We start from the raw sequence: 19,793 nt of genomic DNA on the forward strand, positions 1-19,793 counted from the left end.
CATTCCAATTTGTTTTGGAATTCCTGCAACCAACGAATCTGTTTGTTATGGACACGGCAACTGTACCTATCCAGACTATTGTACATGTAAGCATGGTTTCACATCTAGCTACTGCTTCATGCCAATGTGCTATGGATACAACGCCTCAGATGCTCAAGTTTGCTCTTCACATGGCCAATGCATCTATCCAGAGTTGTGTAAATGCTCAACTGGGTATACCTCAGAAAATTGTTCAATTCCTATTTGTTTTGGCGTTCATATCTTGATGAATGAAACAGCTCCCTGTTCCTCACATGGCCATTGTGTTGCTCATGACATTTGTCAATGTTATGACGGATATTATGGAGATAATTGTGAAATACATAATTGTTATGGAGTACCATTCAATGATTCTGCAATGACTTGTTATGGCCATGGTAATTGTTCATCTCCAGATATTTGTCTTTGTGAAGAAGGTTATGTTTCGGATAATTGTTCGTTACCAGTTTGTTTTGGGCTCAATTCTTCTGATTCTAATGTTTGTTCTTCTCATGGACAGTGTATTAAGCCCAATGAATGTGAATGTTCGGTTTATTTTACAGGATTGCTTTGTGATATTCCAATATGTTTTGGAATTCCAGCAAGTAATGAATCTACTTGTTATGGACATGGTAATTGTTCTAATCCAGATACGTGTCAATGTATTTCAGGATATACTTCGGATAATTGTTCAATTCCAGTTTGTTTTGGATTTAATGCTTCAGATATTTCAAATGTTTGTTCAAATCATGGACAATGTATTTCACCTGATAACTGCCAATGCGAAAATGGATATACTGGACTTAATTGCTCAATTCCAATTTGTTTTGGAAAACATTTACTCATGAATGAATCAGATTTGATATGCTCAACTCATGGACAGTGTGTGGATACAGACACTTGTCTTTGTGGTGATGGATATTATGGTCCACAATGTGAACTCCATGATTGTTTCCAAGTGCAATTCAACGATTCAAACGTATGTTATGGACACGGTAATTGTACACATCCAAACCAATGCCAATGTCAATATGGTTACACTTCATCCAATTGCTCAATTCCAATTTGTTATAGTTATAATGCATCTGATATTTCAAGTGTTTGTTCTGCACATGGTCAATGTATTGAACCTGATTTATGTGAATGTCTAAATGGTTACACTTCTTTGAACTGTTCAATTCCAATTTGTTTTGGAATTCATTTAGAAATGAATGAGTCAATGTCAATTTGTTCATCACATGGTTATTGCGTTGGGCCAGATACATGCATTTGTGAGAATGGATATTATGGAGCAATGTGTGAATTGCACAGTTGTTTTGGTGTGAAATTTAATGACTCCACTGTATGTTATGGACATGGAAATTGTTCACAACCAGATTCCTGTGTTTGCTCAGATGGTTATACATCTGATAATTGCTCAATTCCAATTTGTTTCAACATCACAGCTTCAAATTCACAAGTTTGTTCATCACACGGTGAATGTTTATCACCAGATAATTGTCAATGTTCAAATGAATGGACTGGTGATGAGTGTAGTATTCCAATTTGTTTTGGAATTCCAGCAAGTAATGAAACTGTTTGTTATGGACATGGTAATTGTTCATATCCAGATACGTGTCAATGTAAATCAGGATATACTTCATCGAAATGTTCAATTCCTATTTGTTTTGGATTTAATGCTTCAGATATTTCAAATGTTTGTTCAAATCATGGACAATGCCTTGCTCCTGACATTTGCCAATGCGAAAATGGTTATACTGGATTTAATTGCTCAATTCCAATATGTTTTGGAAAACATTTACTCATGAATGAATCAGATTTGATCTGTTCATCCCATGGTGGGTGTATTTCACCTGATACATGTCTATGCGATAATGGATTTTATGGCCCACAATGTGATTTATTCGATTGTTTTGGAATACAATATAATGATTCGAATACTTGTTATGGAAATGGTAAATGCATTTCACCAAATTTGTGCGAATGTTACGATGGATGGACATTTACAAATTGCTCCATTCCTTTATGTTATAATTTAACAGCCTCTGATACGAATGTTTGTTCTTCACATGGAAATTGTCTGAAACCTAACGAATGCCAATGTCACGAAGGATTTACATTTGAAAATTGTTCAATTCCAATTTGTTTTAACGTGAACGCATCAGATTCTAATATTTGCAGTGGACATGGTACATGTATCTCTCCAAATAATTGTTCATGTGAAGAGAATTATTTTAATGCCAATTGTGAAGAAACTACTTGTTTTGGACTTGTTTCTAATAGTTTACAAAGTTGTGGTGGATTTGGTAATTGTACAGCATTTGATATTTGTGAATGTGACTCGAAACATGTTGGAGAAAACTGTTCCATTACTTTTTGTTTCGGATTACTTTCTAACAATTCGAACAATGTTTGCTCGGGCAAAGGTCAATGTTTAGAATACGACCACTGTAACTGTTCACAAGGTTACTATGGAGAATCATGCGACTTATTCGATTGTTTCGACATGCCAAAAAATTCTTCACTTGTCTGTTCAGGAAAAGGTAAATGTTTAGATTCGAATATTTGTAAATGCGGTATAGGATTTTATGGAGATTATTGTCAAGATTTTGATTGTTTTGGAATTCACAAAGATGATCCAAATGTCTGTTCTAGAGTTTCTCCATGTACTTCTCCCAATAATTGCTCCTGTCCAGCTGGATATTACGGAGCTAGTTGTGAACTATTCAATTGCTTTGAAATTCAAAGCAACTCCTCTAAAGTTTGTTCTGAACATGGGAAATGTCACTTGCCAAATAATTGTTCTTGTGAAGAAGGATATTTTGGGAGAGATTGTTCAGAATTTGAATGTAATTTCATTCACAAAAATAATGAAACTGTTTGCAGCTCAAATGGAAAATGTCACTCACCAAATAATTGTTCATGTTTTGATCATTATTATGGAGAAGATTGCGAATTATTTAATTGTTTTGGGAAAGCATTCAATTCTTCACTGGTTTGCTCTGGAAATGGCCAATGCCTCGATTACAATAATTGTAAATGTAATATATCATTTTTAGGTGTGGAATGCCAAGATTTTACCTGCCATGGATTACATTTTAATGATTCGAATGTTTGCAGTGGAAATGGAAGCTGTTTATCTTTGGATAATTGCACATGTTTTGATGGATTTACTGGGAGTGATTGTGAAATTAATATTCCAGATCCAATTATTGAGAGAAATGAAACTAATAACCAAACTGAAACAACAAATTCAACTCTATTTAGTAATCAAACAAGTAGTGATGATAATTCTACCCTGTTTGATAATTCCACTTTGATTAATGGAAATAATCAAACTGAAATGTCTAATTCAACTTTAGAAAGCAATCAAACTGTTGTTATTGAAAACTCAACACTACCATTAACGAATCAAACCCTTAATTCATCTTCCATAAATGGAAATCAAACTGAGGTATCAAATTCAACAGCACTCACAAGTAACCAAACTAATGTTATTGATAATTCTACTTCTTCTGAAAATTCAACATTATCAGCCACCAATCAAACTTTGAATTCCACTTCTGTAAATATTAATAACCAAACCGAAACTAATTCTACTGATTCCAATAATTCCACTCTAGAGTCGTGTTCTCAACATGACGGTATACAATGTTCTGGTAATGGATTTTGCAATCATTCTGAATGTATTTGTGAAAATGGTTACCACGGAACCGATTGCAATCTATTCGAATGTTTTGGAATCAATTCGACTAATTCTCAAGTCTGTTCTGGTAATGGCCAGTGTGAATCTCCTAATTTATGTGCCTGTAAAGAAGGATATCTATCACCCAATTGTTCCTCATTCACTTGCTTTTCCAAACTAAACTCAGAACCATTAGTTTGCTCTGGACACGGATATTGCCAAGATCTAAACTCGTGCCAATGTGATTCTGGTTTCTATGGCCCTCAATGTGACCTTATCAAATGCTTCTCCGTCCTCTCCAATGAATCATCAACAGTTTGTCAAGGTCGTGGAAATTGCACAAATCCTGACACATGTCAATGTGAAACGGGATATCACGGTCCAGAATGTAACATTCCAGTATGTTTTGGCAATTACAATGAAAATTCAACAAGTGTTTGTAATGGAAATGGTCAATGTTTTGCAAAGGATACATGTCAATGTAATGAAGGATATCTTGGTGAAGAATGTCATTTGACAGTCTGTAACAAAACTTCATGTGTTTATGGTGTTTGTGAAAGTGCTTTGAATTGTAAATGTAATGTTGGATATGGAGGAAAAAATTGTGAGCAAGTCATTTGTTTTGGTCATTTGGCATCTGACATTAATGTTTGTAAGGGAAATGGATATTGCATAGCTCCTGACAAGTGTAATTGTTCAAGTTTGAAATATAGTGGAAAGGAATGTCAATTCGAACAAGATTCTGATGAGCAATGCTCCATTTATGGAGATTTAACAATTTTTAATTCTAATTGGATGAGTGAAAGTTTGAAAATTGGTTTGAGTGGAAAATTGAATCAAACTTTGAGGTCAACTATCAAATATTCTCCTAATTTATTTTCAATGAATAGTTTCAAATATCTAATCAAGATTCAAAATAACGGAATTAGAAGTTTCGAATATTCTATTCGATCATATTGTGAAAATGGAAATTCTTTCAAGAGTTTAGGAAAGATGGTTAACTCTATTGAAAGCTCTAAATCATTAACTCAATACGAAAGTATCCAAATTGAAAATGATGCTTTTGGATTTGCATTCTATTCTCTTGACGAAAGATTTGAAAATATCGAATGCAATATCGAACTGAGTATGAAACCTCTAGATAGAAAAGACAATTGTTTGGTTTATGATTCTATTCATGATCCTACTTCTTCATATAACTACAAAATATTGATGATATTTGAGAATGTTGATTCTTGCCTCTTTATGAAAGAAAATGAAAATGGTCTAGTTGACTTGACCATTCAAAATTCAGTCCTATCAAGCCTCACAAATCAATCTTCTGAATTATACAATTATGAAACCAATTCTACAGAAAGCTATCTTAAAATTCTTTCCATTTTCCCACAGAAGCGTAATAATTGGCAAATAATCCAGTCAACCAATGACAACAACACAACAACCTCAACATCTGCATCTCTGTTAATCACAGCTCAATTAATCAATCCAGAAAATCTCTACGGTATATTCATTCCTGCTCTATACTGCCAGGACGACAGTATTTCAAGTGGGGACTCCTTTACAACAAGTTCTAGCTCTCTAACTCTTTATCATGAAATGTCAAAATTAGTTTTCCAATTCAACATTACAATTCAAAACATTTCACAAGATTTGATTGATTATGGAAGAGTCAGAGGTGGTAAGGAAGGCACAGCATCCATTAATATCGATTCCATGAACCTTAATTGTTCATTACTACTCATACCATCACCTGCCAAATGTTGGACATCAAAAATTGATAACCAATCCAAACGTTCTCTTCCACAACCTTCTACTCAACTCCAACTCTACCTCCAATCACTCAAAAAACTAATATGTCACTTTACCCTGCCAATTGTCTCTGGCGAATTTAAATTCATCCAAAGTGTCAGATCATTCGAAATTGCCCTAACCTATACTTGTATGACTCTTGGATTCGCCTCAATGATTTGCACAACCAAAGGTCCAAGAGATCGTAAACACTCCCTACTACAGTTAGTAGATTTCGTAAAACAAACTAGACGAAACAAGCTCGAACAAGATGAACAAGACGAAACTCATTCCACCCATGAAACAGAGAAAAATTTACCTTACTGCGACAATTGTGGGCATAAAACCTTGAAAAAGGCGAAATTTGAGATTAGCTTTGATGGTCAACAATCAGAAAGTGAAATTGGATTTTTCGTGTGCGAACAGCAAGAATGTTTTGAAGCATTGTGTTCGTTATACAATGAAAATTATAGTGAATATTTCACATGTTATGATTGTAGATCTGGTCAATTGGTGAAATTCCCGCCATTTTTGATGGTGGGTGTGGATTGTGTTGATGATTTGCCTGCTGGTGCAGAATCACAAATTTTGTTGAATGCCTTTGATGCTGATGAATATGGAGATCTTGATGAAGAAACAGTAGACGAAACATTTGATACAGTGTTATTGGATTCGAATACTAGTAGATCTTGATCATTTCACAAATCAACAATCTTCAATTACAAATAAAGGCATTCGCTTTGTTTCAGTGTTTCACTCACTTCTTACAATTCGCAAGTCCCAACCAACACTTTCACTTTTCACACTTGACATTTGGCAGATAACTCTGCCATCCCAACACCTCACACCATCTCCAACCAACAAACTCTTCCTCACCATCCACTATCTCCAATATCACCTTTTGACCCATTCACTCCCATTGTAAACAGTTCCAAATATGACTCGTGAAAATGAATTATAAAACATTGCATGTCATTAGATTAGATGCGGTTGTGGAAACCGTTACCAATCTAGTCAAGTTGGCCCTTCTGGTAGTTGTGGCAAATCATTTCCATGTTAAAAAATCTTGAAAAAAAATGTTTCCACAACAACAATTTGACAATAGACAGCAAATGTCACATCAAGACGAAGAAGATGGCGGCTCTGGATCGTTTCATCTGCCATCGATTCATACGTTTATTCAGAATTCGAATAGTGGTAATTCGCAGCAACAACCACATCATAGCTATCCAAGTCCACATTATCCATTTTCTTCTCCATTTCTTTCGGCTTCCCATGGTTCGAACAGTTCAAGACCACGTTCTCAAGATTCGATAATGAGTGGTCTTTCGAATTTCAGTAATCATCATTCATCACATTCGAATAATGTTTCTAATAATTTCCAATATCATCACCAACAGTTTTCGAATAATCAGCAACACAATAATCATCAGGATTATTCTAATAATCATAATCAAATGGAAGATGAATCACCAACCATGTCCTCTTCAACCTCCTCCTTTTCGAATAATGACAACCAACTTTCGAATAACAACCAACATCGAACCCAACGATCCAATTCCTCTCTGATGACCAACCACCAACTCAACAGAAAAGCAGTCATCACTCCAAATGGCATTAATCTACCTCCAAGTCTTTCCCACAACAATTATTCGAATCCTCACCAACACTATCCTATTCTACCCCAGCAACAACAACAACACAACCTTGTTACTCCACAACAACAACCTCCATCCAACAGCACCACGCCATCGTTGTCCACTACCAATCACATTTCTAATAATGTAGTTATTGGAACCTTTCCAGTTGGAAATTCCTATTCTTATCATTCACCTCAACAATCTCTTCATCACGTGCAACAACAACTTTATATTCATCACGATCCACAACAACAACAAACTTTCTTTCCCACCACTCCAAATTCAACTTCATCTTCAACTGCTCCTCCTCCGATGGTGGTGGTTCATCATCAACCTTTAAATGCACATGTAATGATGAATACCAATACTACTAATAATAATACATTGGCCAATAATAATAATAATTATTATAATCATTCTCATGGTGCTGCTAATAATAATGCTAATAATGCTAATAATAATGAATTTTATCCACCATTGCCACCAAAGCCATCACGTCCAGTGCCAATTTCCAATATTTCATTCAGTGGCATTGTTAATAATTATAATAATAATAATAATAGCAGTAAGGATAATCAATTGTCTTGTGCATCATTGTCGACAAGTAATGCTTCGTCAGTGAATGGACAATCGGCAGTGATGATGACGAATCAGTTTGGGATTAATCCACTACCTTGGGATAATAATAGTAAGATGATTAGGTCATTTTCGAATTTTCAACCTAAACCACCTAAAAAGACAAAGAGTTCTGTAAAGCAATGTGAAAATCCAAAGTGTAATGCTACTGATACTCCATTATGGAGGTAAGTATTTGATATTTTTATTGTAAATATTTAACATTTTACAATAATTATGTGAAATTTCTTAATTTGAATCACATGTATTAGAAAGGGATATTTCGTCGAAGGTGGAAGAAGAGCCAATTTGTGTAATGCTTGTGGACTTCATTATCGTAAGGGACATTTTTGTAAATTTTGTAATGAAATTTACAGAGATGTTAATGAGCTCGTTTCCACAGAGCCATGGATTTTGTGTTGCGCTTGTGAGAGGTATATGCACAGAAAGTGTGTTCAACAGGCAGGTATTTCCCTTCCAAAATCTCAAAGTCATCAACACATTTCACAATCAGTGAATGATCAGTTCTATTGTGATGAATGTGGAGGTACTAGGACATTACAATCATCCATCACTGCAACTGCAATCAACAATGATCCTGCCACTGCTGTCAGCAGCACTTCCACAACAATGCTCACTGAAAAGATGGATGAAACCTCCTTTGAATCAAGTCCAATCCTTAATGCAATTGCCAACAATTCAACCTCACCACCAAAGACATCACCTGGTTGTAGACCTCTTTCATTCCAAGCTCCTCCATCAACTGCACAAGTGAGAGTTGCAACTAGACCATTCACTGTGAGTGCAGACAGAGAGAATGTAGTCTCACTTTTAATGAGACACAATGAGACCAACGTGATGGGTATGATGAATGCTCCAAATCCATTTGTAAATAATACTGCTTCTGCTGCAAATGTTGAAGAAGAAAATGGTGAAAATCACAATTCTTCACAACAACATGAAACAACCTCTGGTCTCAACAATTATTACAATTTGAAGAATAGACCACTTCCTCCAATTCCATCCAATAATGGAAAAGTTTTTGCAGAGCAAACAAATTCAACAACAACCTCACCACCAAATATGAGAGAAGGTAATACTCTACCTTCCATTAATTTCCTACTCACACCTCCAAATAATTAATTTTTGAAATCAAGAGCAAACTTTATTCGAGTTGACATTGTAATAAATTAAAACATATTGAAGGCACAACTTGTTGAGGTTCCTGACCTAGTCATTTTGATTTGGTGGTGCTCTCTTTCTTCTTCTTTATCTTCTTTCGTGATGATTCTCTTTCTTTTGATATCATCTAGGGATTCATTTACAGAGGTGGGTTGGTACTTGTATGAGTTTTCTTTTAGGAATTGATCAAAGGATTGGAAATTGTTGGGAGTAATGGTTAGGTGGAGGTAATTATTAGGAAGGGAAGGAGGATTGGAAGGTATGGCCTGATTCATTGAGGTGGTGACACCTCCTTGATTACCTAGATTACAGTGTTGTTGAGGAAAATTGTCAGATTGGCAAACCATCATATCATTGGTTGATACAATTTTTGCATTATGGGAAAAGTCTTGTATGTTTGTGGGAATCTGCATTCCTGAATAATCACTTGTTGGATGTTGATAAATTGAGGTAGGGGTGGATGTATTTGTGAAAGATGGTCTAGAATTATCATTAGATTGATTATTAAATATTGACAGGTGTTGATGGTAGTTATTGTTATATTGTTCCAAGTATTGTGATGAGAGTGTAGGAGGAGAATGATGGTTTGTGAAAGGAAGTGGTTGACCACCATGTTGTTGTATGTTGTTAGTGGATGCTGCTGAAGGATTGCAATATAAATTAATGTAGGAAGGCAAAGAAGATGATCTTCTTAAACTACTATTAGGAGATTCAAATCTACCACCTTCAAGGTATTTAGGTTTCATAATGTACACGGAATAATTTACAAAAATTCACAAGACTGTCTAATCAGTCACTTAGTTATACTTCTTATTATTAGGAATCACAAAAATACACAATGTGTTCCTCCAAAATCTTATGAAAAACCGAACGATATGATGATGTCCTCTTTTTCAAAAGCGAAAGTGTTTGTAGTATTTGATGTTTTGGCTATTTTTTTTAACCTTCATTCAATCTTTCACTACTCGTGATGATAAACAATATCAAAATACCAAATCAAGCCTTACCCAAAGGCTCAGAGTTGAAAGTTGTTCTTCTTGCTCGATGCCATAGTGGTGATGAATAATACAAAAGTTTGTAATGATGATGTAAGTAAAAAATTGGAGGGATTTTTTGCAGCTCAAAGTGCCTTGTCAGAACTAGATTGGTGTTGTAGTTGTTGGTTCAATAAGGATCCATACGGATTGTAGGGATAATGGAATGCTGTCTATATGGTATTTAGCTGAGAATTGAGTAATACATTGCTGGTACTACAACACTACGATTCAATGAATACTACTACGAACAAAACTGTACAATTTTTGATCTACAGTACTCTTCATTATTCAAATAGTAATTTAGGAGTAATTCAAATAGTCCCTCGACGATGACTATTCAGCTAGATGTTGAGGTATTCATCAATGATAATCACCATCTGGTGTTGATAATTTTTTTGAGGTTGCATCTCACTAAGGTAACAAGAGAGAATATTCACTACAAGCATTAAGGGTCTTTATTTGGAGTTTTTGAGATGAAGAGTTTCAATGTAAGCAATGTTAAAAATCAAATAGAGGTGACATGTTTCTTTTAAATTCATTATTTCTTCCTTCTTGACAATAAAGACAGGTACCTCTTAGTTTACAAAGAGTTTTTATAATCAATATAAAAATTACTCTACTTCCTAGCACCACAATACTATTATGAATCTACTCTTCTTTTTTGCTTGTAATATCTGATTAACAAATTATTGAGGAAAATTTCATTTCTTTTAAATTGATTCAATCTATCAATTTGAACACTTAGCATATTCACGGTCAAACTCCCAGCTTTTCCTGCAATTATAACTTGTTATTTCGTAATTAATTTATAAAACAAACTCATTTGGTCCATTATGATCCATCACTTGAGGGTTTAATTAATAATAATATCTGAAATATTGTCTAATTGATCAGATTGATTTCTGCTTGTAAATCCATTCTAAGGTACAATAACAACATCCAATATTAACGTTAACCAAAGAGTAAGCCACTTACAAGTCAATGGTTATAGACAACATCTATCAACAAAGTTCACAACCCAAATTTGCACAGTGATCGTTAACATTTAATTGACAATCAACCTTTTGGGAAGTTGACAGAAATTTATCAGTTACAACATTCATTATTGTCAACTCAAGCTTACAAGTCAGTTTGCAGCTTGTAGTATATGTGAAAAGCTGATAAGGTTTTTCACTACTTTGTCTCTTGTTCTCTAAATTGAAACTTCTCTCGTTCAGCAATTAACCAAAATCTAAAATGTCAAATTTTCAAAAATCACTTCCATCATTATTAAGGAGATTCTCTTAACAATAACTCATATCCAATAACGTGATTCTCTAGAACAACCTCCTACTAACATCCAAAAAAACTGTCTTTGATGGATTCAAATAAACAATAGGCAACACTTTCTGGAGCAAACCAATCAAATGTCCACATCATTTCAACAGCTTTCAGAAAAAATGAAACGAATGTTTGGAAGCCGTACGAACAATACTGACAAATCAAAAGATCAGTACGTTCTTGGCTCTTCCTCCAATAACAACAACAACAACAATACCAACAGTAATAATAACAATGGTAGTAATACTAATGGTGGTAATACTACTACTTCTACCAATAATTCTCAACAACCTACTACATCAAGTCAACCACCACCACAAAATTCATCCAAACAAGCACCACCAAGAAAAGGATCACGGAATATGGAAATTTCCAGACCAACTAGTTTTAGATTATTGCAAAGTTTCGCCACAACAGACTCCAATTCTTCTTCATCAAAATCTAACGGCCATCCATATTCAAATGGCGGGGAAAGTAAAAAAAATTCATCATCAAATGGCAGCAGCAATACATCCTCATCCGCATCATCTACAAGTGCAACGAGTAATAGTCAGACTAGTAGTAGTAGCAGCAGTAGCCTTTCGATTGTTTCGTCCATTGATACACAATCATTGAGTTCTCAGGGATCCGTTTCGGGAGATGTAAATATTACCATCAATGATGATCATCATAGCAATGGTCAGCAAAATATGAATTCGGGAGAGAGAAGTGAATCACCCAATTCAATCACTCCACAAAAGTTGCAAATACCCTCTCCAAAGGCTATGCATCATGGAAGAAGTCCAACATCTTTCAATGTTCCTTCCTTAACTTCAGTGTTGGTGCAACAGGGCGATAAGGTGCATCATCGAACAAAGTTTAATGAAATTTCTGTTCGTCAATTATCTCCAATGAGTTCTAGATCTCCAGTCAAATCTCCTGAATTGGAGTTGACAGAAGAAAGACTCAATAAGATAAATGAGGATTTTGAGGCTGTTTTAAAGAGTAGAGCAGTCAAGCAATATGGTATGTTTATTGATATATGTTTTAGTATATTTAATCCTGAATATTATTAGAAATTGAATACGTGAAAAAGAATTGGTCTTTGAAACAAAAACTAGTTTTTATTCAAATGAACGAGCAACTCAATAACATGTCGAGTGAGAATTCTTATAATGATCCAAATTCAGAGCCATTGACAGTTGCTGATGAAATTAGAGAAACTCTTGTAGTCATCTTTTCTTACTTACAAGATTATGAATATCTCATTACAAACGTCAGAACTCATCACAGAAGATTGCACGTAATCTTGGAAACTGTGAGACACTTATCTGTTGCCTTAAGAACACGCGAGATTAATTTTGTTACCGAGTTTATTCAGCAAGATGGTATTAATGCATTAAGTCTTTTATTGACCAAAGTTAATAGAATTTACAAACTGAACTTGCATACAGAGAAACAAAGAAAGAAGAAGATTTCTTATCAATTAACCGAGTTGGAAATTTTACAACAAATCATCTTGTGTTTCCATTCTATTGTTGATACAGATGAAGGAATGGAAGCATTGATTGCACACTCTGATGTTATCAAACACTTGTTAATGATTTGTGACTTTGAAGCATTCCTCAAGGAAATGTTGGACTATTCAAACTTTATTACTAATAACAGTAGAAATGAAACTGTTCAAAGTCCAAGAGGAACAAAACCATTTAGCACTCAAACTAATACCTCATCCTCTGGAGCAGAGAATAATGATGGATCAAGTTCAGACGAAGAGCCTGAAAATGATGCTCAATCTATTTCTGTTCTTTCCTCACCAAGAGAATCTAGAAGAAAAACGACAGAGACACTGAAAGGTCTTGTCAACCAAATGATTGTTCAAAAGTCTAACCTAAGATCTAAAATTCTAGTCCTGTTATCAGTTGTGGCCTACTATGGCGAGAATGGTTTTTGGATCATTTTAGAATCTGTCAATAGCTATAAATTGATGAAGAATGAAAAGCACAGATTCAAAGAAATGTTCCACTGTATGGAATCAGTTTTTTATCACGAGCAAGAGCTAGCAGCTCACATTTTAATGTTTATGAATTCATTCCTTTATGCTTCTAAGAATTCGAGTTTTGCAAGTCATATATATAGAGAATTTATTAACTTTGATGTTAAGAAATTTGTCAGCGAAAAGTATGCCAGCAAGGAGGAAATTACAAATGGAAAACTCTTAAATCAGTGTAAAATGTTCCTTGACTTTGAAAATAACGAAAGAAGAATATTCCAAAATGCTTTCAAAGGAGATGGTATTTCTAAGGAAGACGAAGACCTTTGGCTTTCCTTGTCAGATCCTGTTGAAATTGCCAAAGTAATGAAAATGAGATTGAGTGAATCTGCCGAGTCTAATAGTAGTATGATTAATACCATGAAATTGTTACTTCTCATAACTATGAATAAGAATAAGGACAAACTTGACTCCAAGTGGACCCTCGTTGAAAAGGTACTTGCAGATACTATTACACCTTCTGGAGATGTGACAGAAAAGAGTGGTGGAGCTGACAGAATTGAATCTCTCAAATTACAAACAACTATTGATTTGCAAAGAGACAGTATCAAGGCACTGGAAAAGGAACGCACTCAAGCATTGGATATTATCTCACAATTAACAGACATCACTAGAAACAATAAGGAAAATGCAACAGTTAGTGTTTCTAAATTCGATTCTCAAGACAATCCTCTGCTCGACAAGCTTGTCGATTTTTCAAAGAATCCACTCGCTGAAAAGTATTCATTCTCTGTAAATATTGTGGAACCTGTAGAAGCTCTCATTCCTCCACCTCCTGGTATGGGTGGTATTCCACCACCACCAGGTTCTGGCATTCCACCTCCACCTGGAATGGGAATACCTCCACCTCCTGGTATGGGTGGCATTCCACCTCCACCAGGCTCTGGTATTCCACTACCTCCTGGTGTTCCACCACCACCTGGAATGCCTGGTGTTCCTCCACCGCCAGGTTCTGGTATTCCAATGCCTCCTGGTGGTGGCTTTTTTGGAATGAAAACCAAACTTCCAAAATTACCAGAGCTTAAAGCCACCAAAGACACTAAAAAGATTCACATAGCAGGCGACAAGATCAATAACAAGGACATTGAAGGAACTGGTTGGATGAGTATTTTAGAAGAAAATGCTGAAAAAATGAGCAAGATATTCGACAAGAATCTATTCGAAAATAACTTCCAAAAGAAGGAAACAAGAGATGCTCCATCGCAAGAAAAGGAGAATGTTCCTACTCTTGTTTCATTCCTTGACTCGAAGACTTCATACCAACTTGCATTGTTATTGGGCTTTTTGAAGAAGAATGAAAGAGAAATTAGAAAACATGTAATTGATTTGAATGAAAAGGAACTTCAAAAGCAAACTATTCACAGTTTGAAAGACTTGTGTCCTGAAGAAGACAAATTCAAGGAAATTGAAAGTTTCGTACAGAAAGGAGATGGTTATTTGGAACAGCTGGAACCTGGTGACAAACTCTTCTATGCCATGAAAGACATTCCAAGACTTAAACAAAGATTCACTGCATGGTCAAGCCAAATTTACTTTGAAGGATCTGTTATTAGTGTAGAACCAGATATTGAATCCTTGAATAGAGCATGCAAGAATATTGTGCAATGCAAGAGTTTACAAAGATTGATGACATTAATAGTATTGCTTGTCAACTTTTTGAATAAGGCCAAGACTGACAAGGACAGAGTTTATGGTTTCAAGCTTAACTTTTTGACAAAACTTGGTGATATCAAATCTTCTAGCGATCCAAATCGTTCAATGATGAATTATCTTTGCGAATTCTTGTTGGCCAAGGATGACAAGTTAATTCCAGAACTTCTCAAGGAATTGAAAGACTATGCTGAAGTCGGATCTAGAATTGAGCTTCCAGAATTGAAGAAAGAAATTGGCAAACTTAACGAGTCCTTAAAAGTCATTCAAACTGAACTCGAATTCTACAAGAAGGAGCAAAAGTTTATCAATGACAAATTCCCAAAGCAATTGGATGAATTCTATCAATATGCCAAATCTGAAATGCAAAAAATTAACAAGGCCCAAGAAAAATTGGAAAAGATTTTGAAAGAGGTTGCCAAATTCTTTGGCGAAAAGGAGAAGGATGTCTGCGATACTCCTCACTTATTCTTCACTGCTGTTTCAAACTTCTTGAAACAACTCGACGCTACTTTTACCAAGCTCAAGGAAGAAAAGGAAAAGAACAAGGATGACCAATTAAGAAAAGAATTGAAGAACTTTTTGCAGAATAGAAGACCAGAAGGAAACATGACCATTCTCTCAGCAGTAGCTAACGGTGATATTAAACAATAAAACAAACATAGATGATTAATCAATTTAAATAATGAATTTTTTGAATTCTTCATGTTCAGCAAAGAAGTTCCACATTGTTGTGTCAGCTTTGGTCATTATTTGTCTGTTTGGTTCTTGTTTCTTGACGTGTGTAACTGTTCTATCGAATTTATCATGCACAGAACCCTCATCTGAATCCTTTAAAAAGTTTACAATCAATTGAGCTGTATCTTGTTCTCTTTCCATGAAGAACATGTGTCGTGTATTGTTCAAAATGACAAATCTCGACTTGCTATTCTCCTTCAATAAATCATAATAGATTGGGAAACATTCAGTACTTGGAACTGTCAAATCAAAGATTGACCAAATGAGGAAAACTCTAATATTTGATTTACCAACAATTCGAATCTGTTCATCACTTCCCTGCAATGGAAAATTACTTTCGAAAAATGTAAATATTCAATGTCATCATAATACCTACGTAAATGAATTAACAAATGAAGTTACTTGAGAATTATTCTCATCTTCCTTATTTTTCATTTCCACTGCGTATTTCATTCTCTCCTGAACTAGAGAATCATTCAAATCAAAAAGTCCAGTAGCAACCTTTTGTTCATCAGTTGATGCCTTATGCAAAGCTCCATAAACAACATTTCCCAACCATGGAACCTTTACAAGTGAACTTCCAAATGGCAATTTCCAAGTTGCACCAGCAGGTGAAAACAAAATCAAATCATCCACAATATCCGAATGTTTAGCAGCAAAATGTACAGATACACATCCACCCATCGAAAATCCAATCTGTTATTCTCGGTCTCTTTGTTTCTAATTTGATTCCAATCATTATTTTGAATACATTATATATTCATCATGATCAAAATATATACCAACCTCTTTTTGTATGAGCTTTAATAATTAAATTATCAATCAATTCATACAACTGATCCACAAACAAATCAGCCGAATGTTCAATCTCTGGATTTTCAGATTTTCCTCTTCCGTACTTATCATAACGTAAATAAATTGTTTTTTCCGATGATGCTGATGATGAATTCAAAGTCTGCTCAATAGCCTTCATCAAATGTAAATAAGAATAGGAGTGTGAGGAAATTCCACAAACAAAAACAATGGCATGATCCACTTGATCAGATTCCGATGGTCCATCCAAGATGTATCTGGTTTTTCCGTGCTTGGTTTTCAAATAGGTACAATTGTCTGCTGGCAATGTTTGCATTTTTTTTAAAATTGTATTGTAAATTATTTTAATCTACCGATTCGTTGACTAATATTACAATTTAACAATAAGATAGAAGACCATACTTTATGAAAATTGTTGAAGAGTCGCTATTTGTTTCTAATATTGAAAAATAGAAAAGAAATAGTAAAATTATCCTCCCATGCCGGGAATTGAACCCGGACCTCCTGGGTGAAAGCCAGGTATCCTAGCCATTGGACTACACGGGATCTTGTTCATATTGAAAATATTTCATAAATGTAATCAAGATAGCAAAATATTTCGTAAAGTTTGAGTACTGAACGTTTAGGAAATTCACAAGCTTAATAGAATCAAATGCTGTTAAAAAATATTAATTTCAAATGAATGAGTATCTTAATTTCATTAGGCTTAAATGTCGATGAGATTATCATTGCAGCTTTTTATAGAACTTGACAGTAAACTTATCTTCTGTCAAACACGCAATTTAGTCAACCCAGTTATCTTGGAACAAAACATTAAAGGAATGCAAGTACCAGTGCTAACGGCGGCGAACAGACGAAAAAAAATGATTGACATTCGCTTTGGTAAGTTGCTTTCTAATACATAAACTAATCAGCAAAGTAATCTCATTACTAGTACTTGCGTTGTGGTCAAGTGTTGCTCTCGCACAGCTTACCACAAGAACATCCAATACCATCACCATAACTGATCGTTCTGGCAATGGTCTAACCGCAATACCTCTCCAAATCGGTCGCCCATTCATTCAAGGTGAAATTCCATCAGTGCCAGGTGTCAAATTTAATGGAACAATTATTACCTCACAAACTGAAGTAACCAACAGATATCCTGATGGTTCTGTCAAGTTTGCCATAATCTCTACCATTCTACCAAATATCCCTGCAAATTCCTTTGGCTATTTAACATTTTTCTCCACAACTCCACATGTTGGTTCTTCATGTTCAATAAGTGGCATGTTAAATGATCAACCAGAGTTGGAAGTAAAGATTAAACTGGAAGGAAATTCAACTGAGAGTAACATTAGTCTCAGAGATATGATTTCAAAAGGTTTATACAAGTGGACAACTAATGGACCTGTAAGATGTGAATTAATTGTTGCAGATCATTCTATTGAGAGAAAGGCAGATGTTGGATTGGGAGGCCCAAAATCATTTAGACCAATCTTTCATCTTTCACATTGGAGTAATGGAAAGGTTCGTGTGAGGAGTATCTTGGAAAATTCAGTCATGGATACATTGCAAGATGTACAATATCATGTCTCAATTTATACAGGTGTCAGCAATCCTCAATTATCACACAATCAAGCAAATGTCACTCATTGGTTTGGTGCTCGTTGGACACGTATTAATTGGTTTGGAGCTGAGCCAGAAATCAAATATGATCTCAATTACAATGTTGAATATTTGGCCTTGACAAACTATGTTCCAAATTATTCACTCAATGACACTTACACGCCATCTCAAATCTCTTCATATTATAATACATTTTTAACAAGACCAAGAGGTATCTTTGAACAAGGTTTTTGGACAAAAGGAATGCCAACAACAGGAATGAGAGATGACATTGGTGTCATGCCAGAATGGACTGCATACTGGTTGTGTAATGGAGATTGGAGAATGAGACATATAAATTTGATTCAATCTGATTTGGCAGGTGCTTGGAGAGCTCAATTCAGAGAATGGGATACCTCACTCTATTGGGATAGAAACAAGACAGTTTCTGCTATTGGAAAACCAATTTCAATCTATGCTCATCCAACTTGGTGGTTCCCTAATAATGCCGATGTTTATGCTGGAGCATTGAATGTTCCAAAGATTACCAATCCATGGATTTTTGATGCCTCTCATCAAGTAAGTTTTATTTTCAAAAGTATTCTAATAATTGTTTCTAATAGCCTGATCCATTTTCAGTTCCTTACATGTTGAGTGGAGACTACTACTATTTGGAAAGTTTACAATTTTGGGCAGCCATTGGTTGTACTAGAATGAATGGTAAGTTATTTTGGATCAGTTTCTAATAATTGAATACTTTCAGATGGTATCTATGGACGTGGCATGAGTGGATATGCTGGAATTAATGATCAATTGAGAGGAATTGCATGGACTGCAAGAACTAGAATGTACGCTGCCATTCTCTCACCAGATGAATCCATTGAAAGATCTTTCTTCTATGAAACAATTTATGATGCCATTGCATATTGGGAAGGAGTGAGAGGAATTGATGATCCTCGTTTCAATACTCGTCCAAATTATCAATGGGCAAGAAAAAACAATGCCTGGACATGGTCTCCATTAAGATTCTTTTTAAGAGATACAAATGGTAGAATTGCTGCTTTCTGGCAAGAGAGTATGATGTTAATTGTTTTGGGAATGATGAGAGATTTGGATTTCCCAGTTGAGCCACTATTGAGCGAATATCACAAGGTGTTAACAACTCAATTATATGCTACTGGACATGATTATCGTTATATGGCTTATTATTGGGCTTTTGTAATGCAAAATTCCACATACAGTTATAAATGGTACGAAACATGGAAAGAATTCAAAGAGCAAAATGATGCACAACAAATTCAAAGAAGTCAAGATGCTGTAAATGGATGGTTGACTGGAAATTTCTATGCCAAAATTGCCTCATGTGCAAGTTCATTCCTTGTCAAGTACACTGGTGGTCCTGAATTATATGCTACTGCCAAGAAGGAAATTTATGACAAGTTCCCCATGTCTTTTGAATATAGATCTTTCAAAATTTATCCAAGACAAGATATTACACCAATATTTAGAGATGTTAGTACTATACCAAGACCAGATTCTTCATTGAATGTACCAGGAGGAGGTGGCCAAACCTCCAATCCAAAGAAGGCCATCTCTAGAGCTTCCAATGTTGTAATGAGTGCAGTTACAATGCTCATTCTTGTTATCTTTTCTGTTTTATTAAACTGAGAATAAAGTCAAGAAAATAA

The 19,793-nt window shown here is 35.1% G+C and overlaps 8 protein-coding genes and 1 non-coding gene across 9 annotated transcripts in view; 5 read left to right on the forward strand and 4 right to left on the reverse strand.

The window, feature by feature from the left end:
• Positions 1-6,184, forward strand: part of NAEGRDRAFT_67239 (uncharacterized protein) — a gene marked incomplete at both ends in the record, with an annotated part of 10,339 nt that extends 4,155 nt beyond the window's left edge. Inside the window, one exon of the mRNA XM_002677478.1 lies at positions 75-6,184. Coding sequence (XP_002677524.1) covers positions 75-6,184 — 6,110 coding nt within the window. The remainder of the gene's footprint in view (positions 1-74) is intronic.
• Positions 6,185-6,567: 383 nt separating this feature from the next.
• NAEGRDRAFT_67240 (uncharacterized protein) lies at positions 6,568-8,889 on the forward strand (the record flags this gene model as incomplete). Its single annotated transcript, XM_002677479.1, has 2 exons — positions 6,568-7,934; positions 8,019-8,889. The coding sequence occupies 2 exons, from the start codon at positions 6,568-6,570 to the stop codon at positions 8,887-8,889; spliced, it is 2,238 nt and encodes a 745-aa protein (XP_002677525.1).
• Positions 8,890-8,936: 47 nt separating this feature from the next.
• On the reverse strand, positions 8,937-9,674 carry NAEGRDRAFT_67241 (uncharacterized protein; the record flags this gene model as incomplete). The annotated part of the gene is made up of 1 exon (XM_002677557.1): positions 8,937-9,674. The coding sequence occupies one exon, from the start codon at positions 9,672-9,674 to the stop codon at positions 8,937-8,939; it is 738 nt and encodes a 245-aa protein (XP_002677603.1).
• A 1,730-nt stretch (positions 9,675-11,404) lies between these two features.
• NAEGRDRAFT_79643 (uncharacterized protein) lies at positions 11,405-12,340 on the forward strand (the record flags this gene model as incomplete). Its single annotated transcript, XM_002677480.1, has 1 exon — positions 11,405-12,340. The coding sequence occupies one exon, from the start codon at positions 11,405-11,407 to the stop codon at positions 12,338-12,340; it is 936 nt and encodes a 311-aa protein (XP_002677526.1).
• Positions 12,341-12,417: 77 nt separating this feature from the next.
• NAEGRDRAFT_79644 (FH2 domain-containing protein) lies at positions 12,418-15,651 on the forward strand (the record flags this gene model as incomplete). Its single annotated transcript, XM_002677481.1, has 1 exon — positions 12,418-15,651. The coding sequence occupies one exon, from the start codon at positions 12,418-12,420 to the stop codon at positions 15,619-15,621; it is 3,204 nt and encodes a 1,067-aa protein (XP_002677527.1). The 3' UTR covers positions 15,622-15,651.
• A 426-nt stretch (positions 15,652-16,077) lies between these two features.
• Positions 16,078-16,389, reverse strand: NAEGRDRAFT_67244 (uncharacterized protein; the record flags this gene model as incomplete). The annotated part of the gene is made up of 1 exon (XM_002677558.1): positions 16,078-16,389. The coding sequence occupies one exon, from the start codon at positions 16,387-16,389 to the stop codon at positions 16,078-16,080; it is 312 nt and encodes a 103-aa protein (XP_002677604.1).
• Positions 16,390-16,474: 85 nt separating this feature from the next.
• On the reverse strand, positions 16,475-16,834 carry NAEGRDRAFT_67245 (uncharacterized protein; the record flags this gene model as incomplete). The annotated part of the gene is made up of 1 exon (XM_002677559.1): positions 16,475-16,834. The coding sequence occupies one exon, from the start codon at positions 16,832-16,834 to the stop codon at positions 16,475-16,477; it is 360 nt and encodes a 119-aa protein (XP_002677605.1).
• Positions 16,835-16,992: 158 nt separating this feature from the next.
• Positions 16,993-17,064, reverse strand: NAEGRDRAFT_t300. The gene has a single exon. It is a non-coding gene; the product is annotated as a tRNA-Glu (tRNA).
• Positions 17,065-17,228: 164 nt separating this feature from the next.
• Positions 17,229-19,773, forward strand: NAEGRDRAFT_57959 (uncharacterized protein; the record flags this gene model as incomplete). Its single annotated transcript, XM_002677482.1, has 3 exons — positions 17,229-17,400; positions 17,453-18,487; positions 18,869-19,773. 3 exons carry the CDS (start codon positions 17,229-17,231, stop codon positions 19,771-19,773), a joined length of 2,112 nt encoding a protein of 703 aa, XP_002677528.1.
• Positions 19,774-19,793: the final 20 nt, after the last annotated feature.

The sequence above is a fragment of the Naegleria gruberi genome (genome assembly GCF_000004985.1).
Source record: "Naegleria gruberi genomic scaffold NAEGRscaffold_22, whole genome shotgun sequence".
Taxonomy (NCBI): Eukaryota; Heterolobosea; class Eutetramitea; order Acrasida; family Naegleriidae; genus Naegleria; species Naegleria gruberi.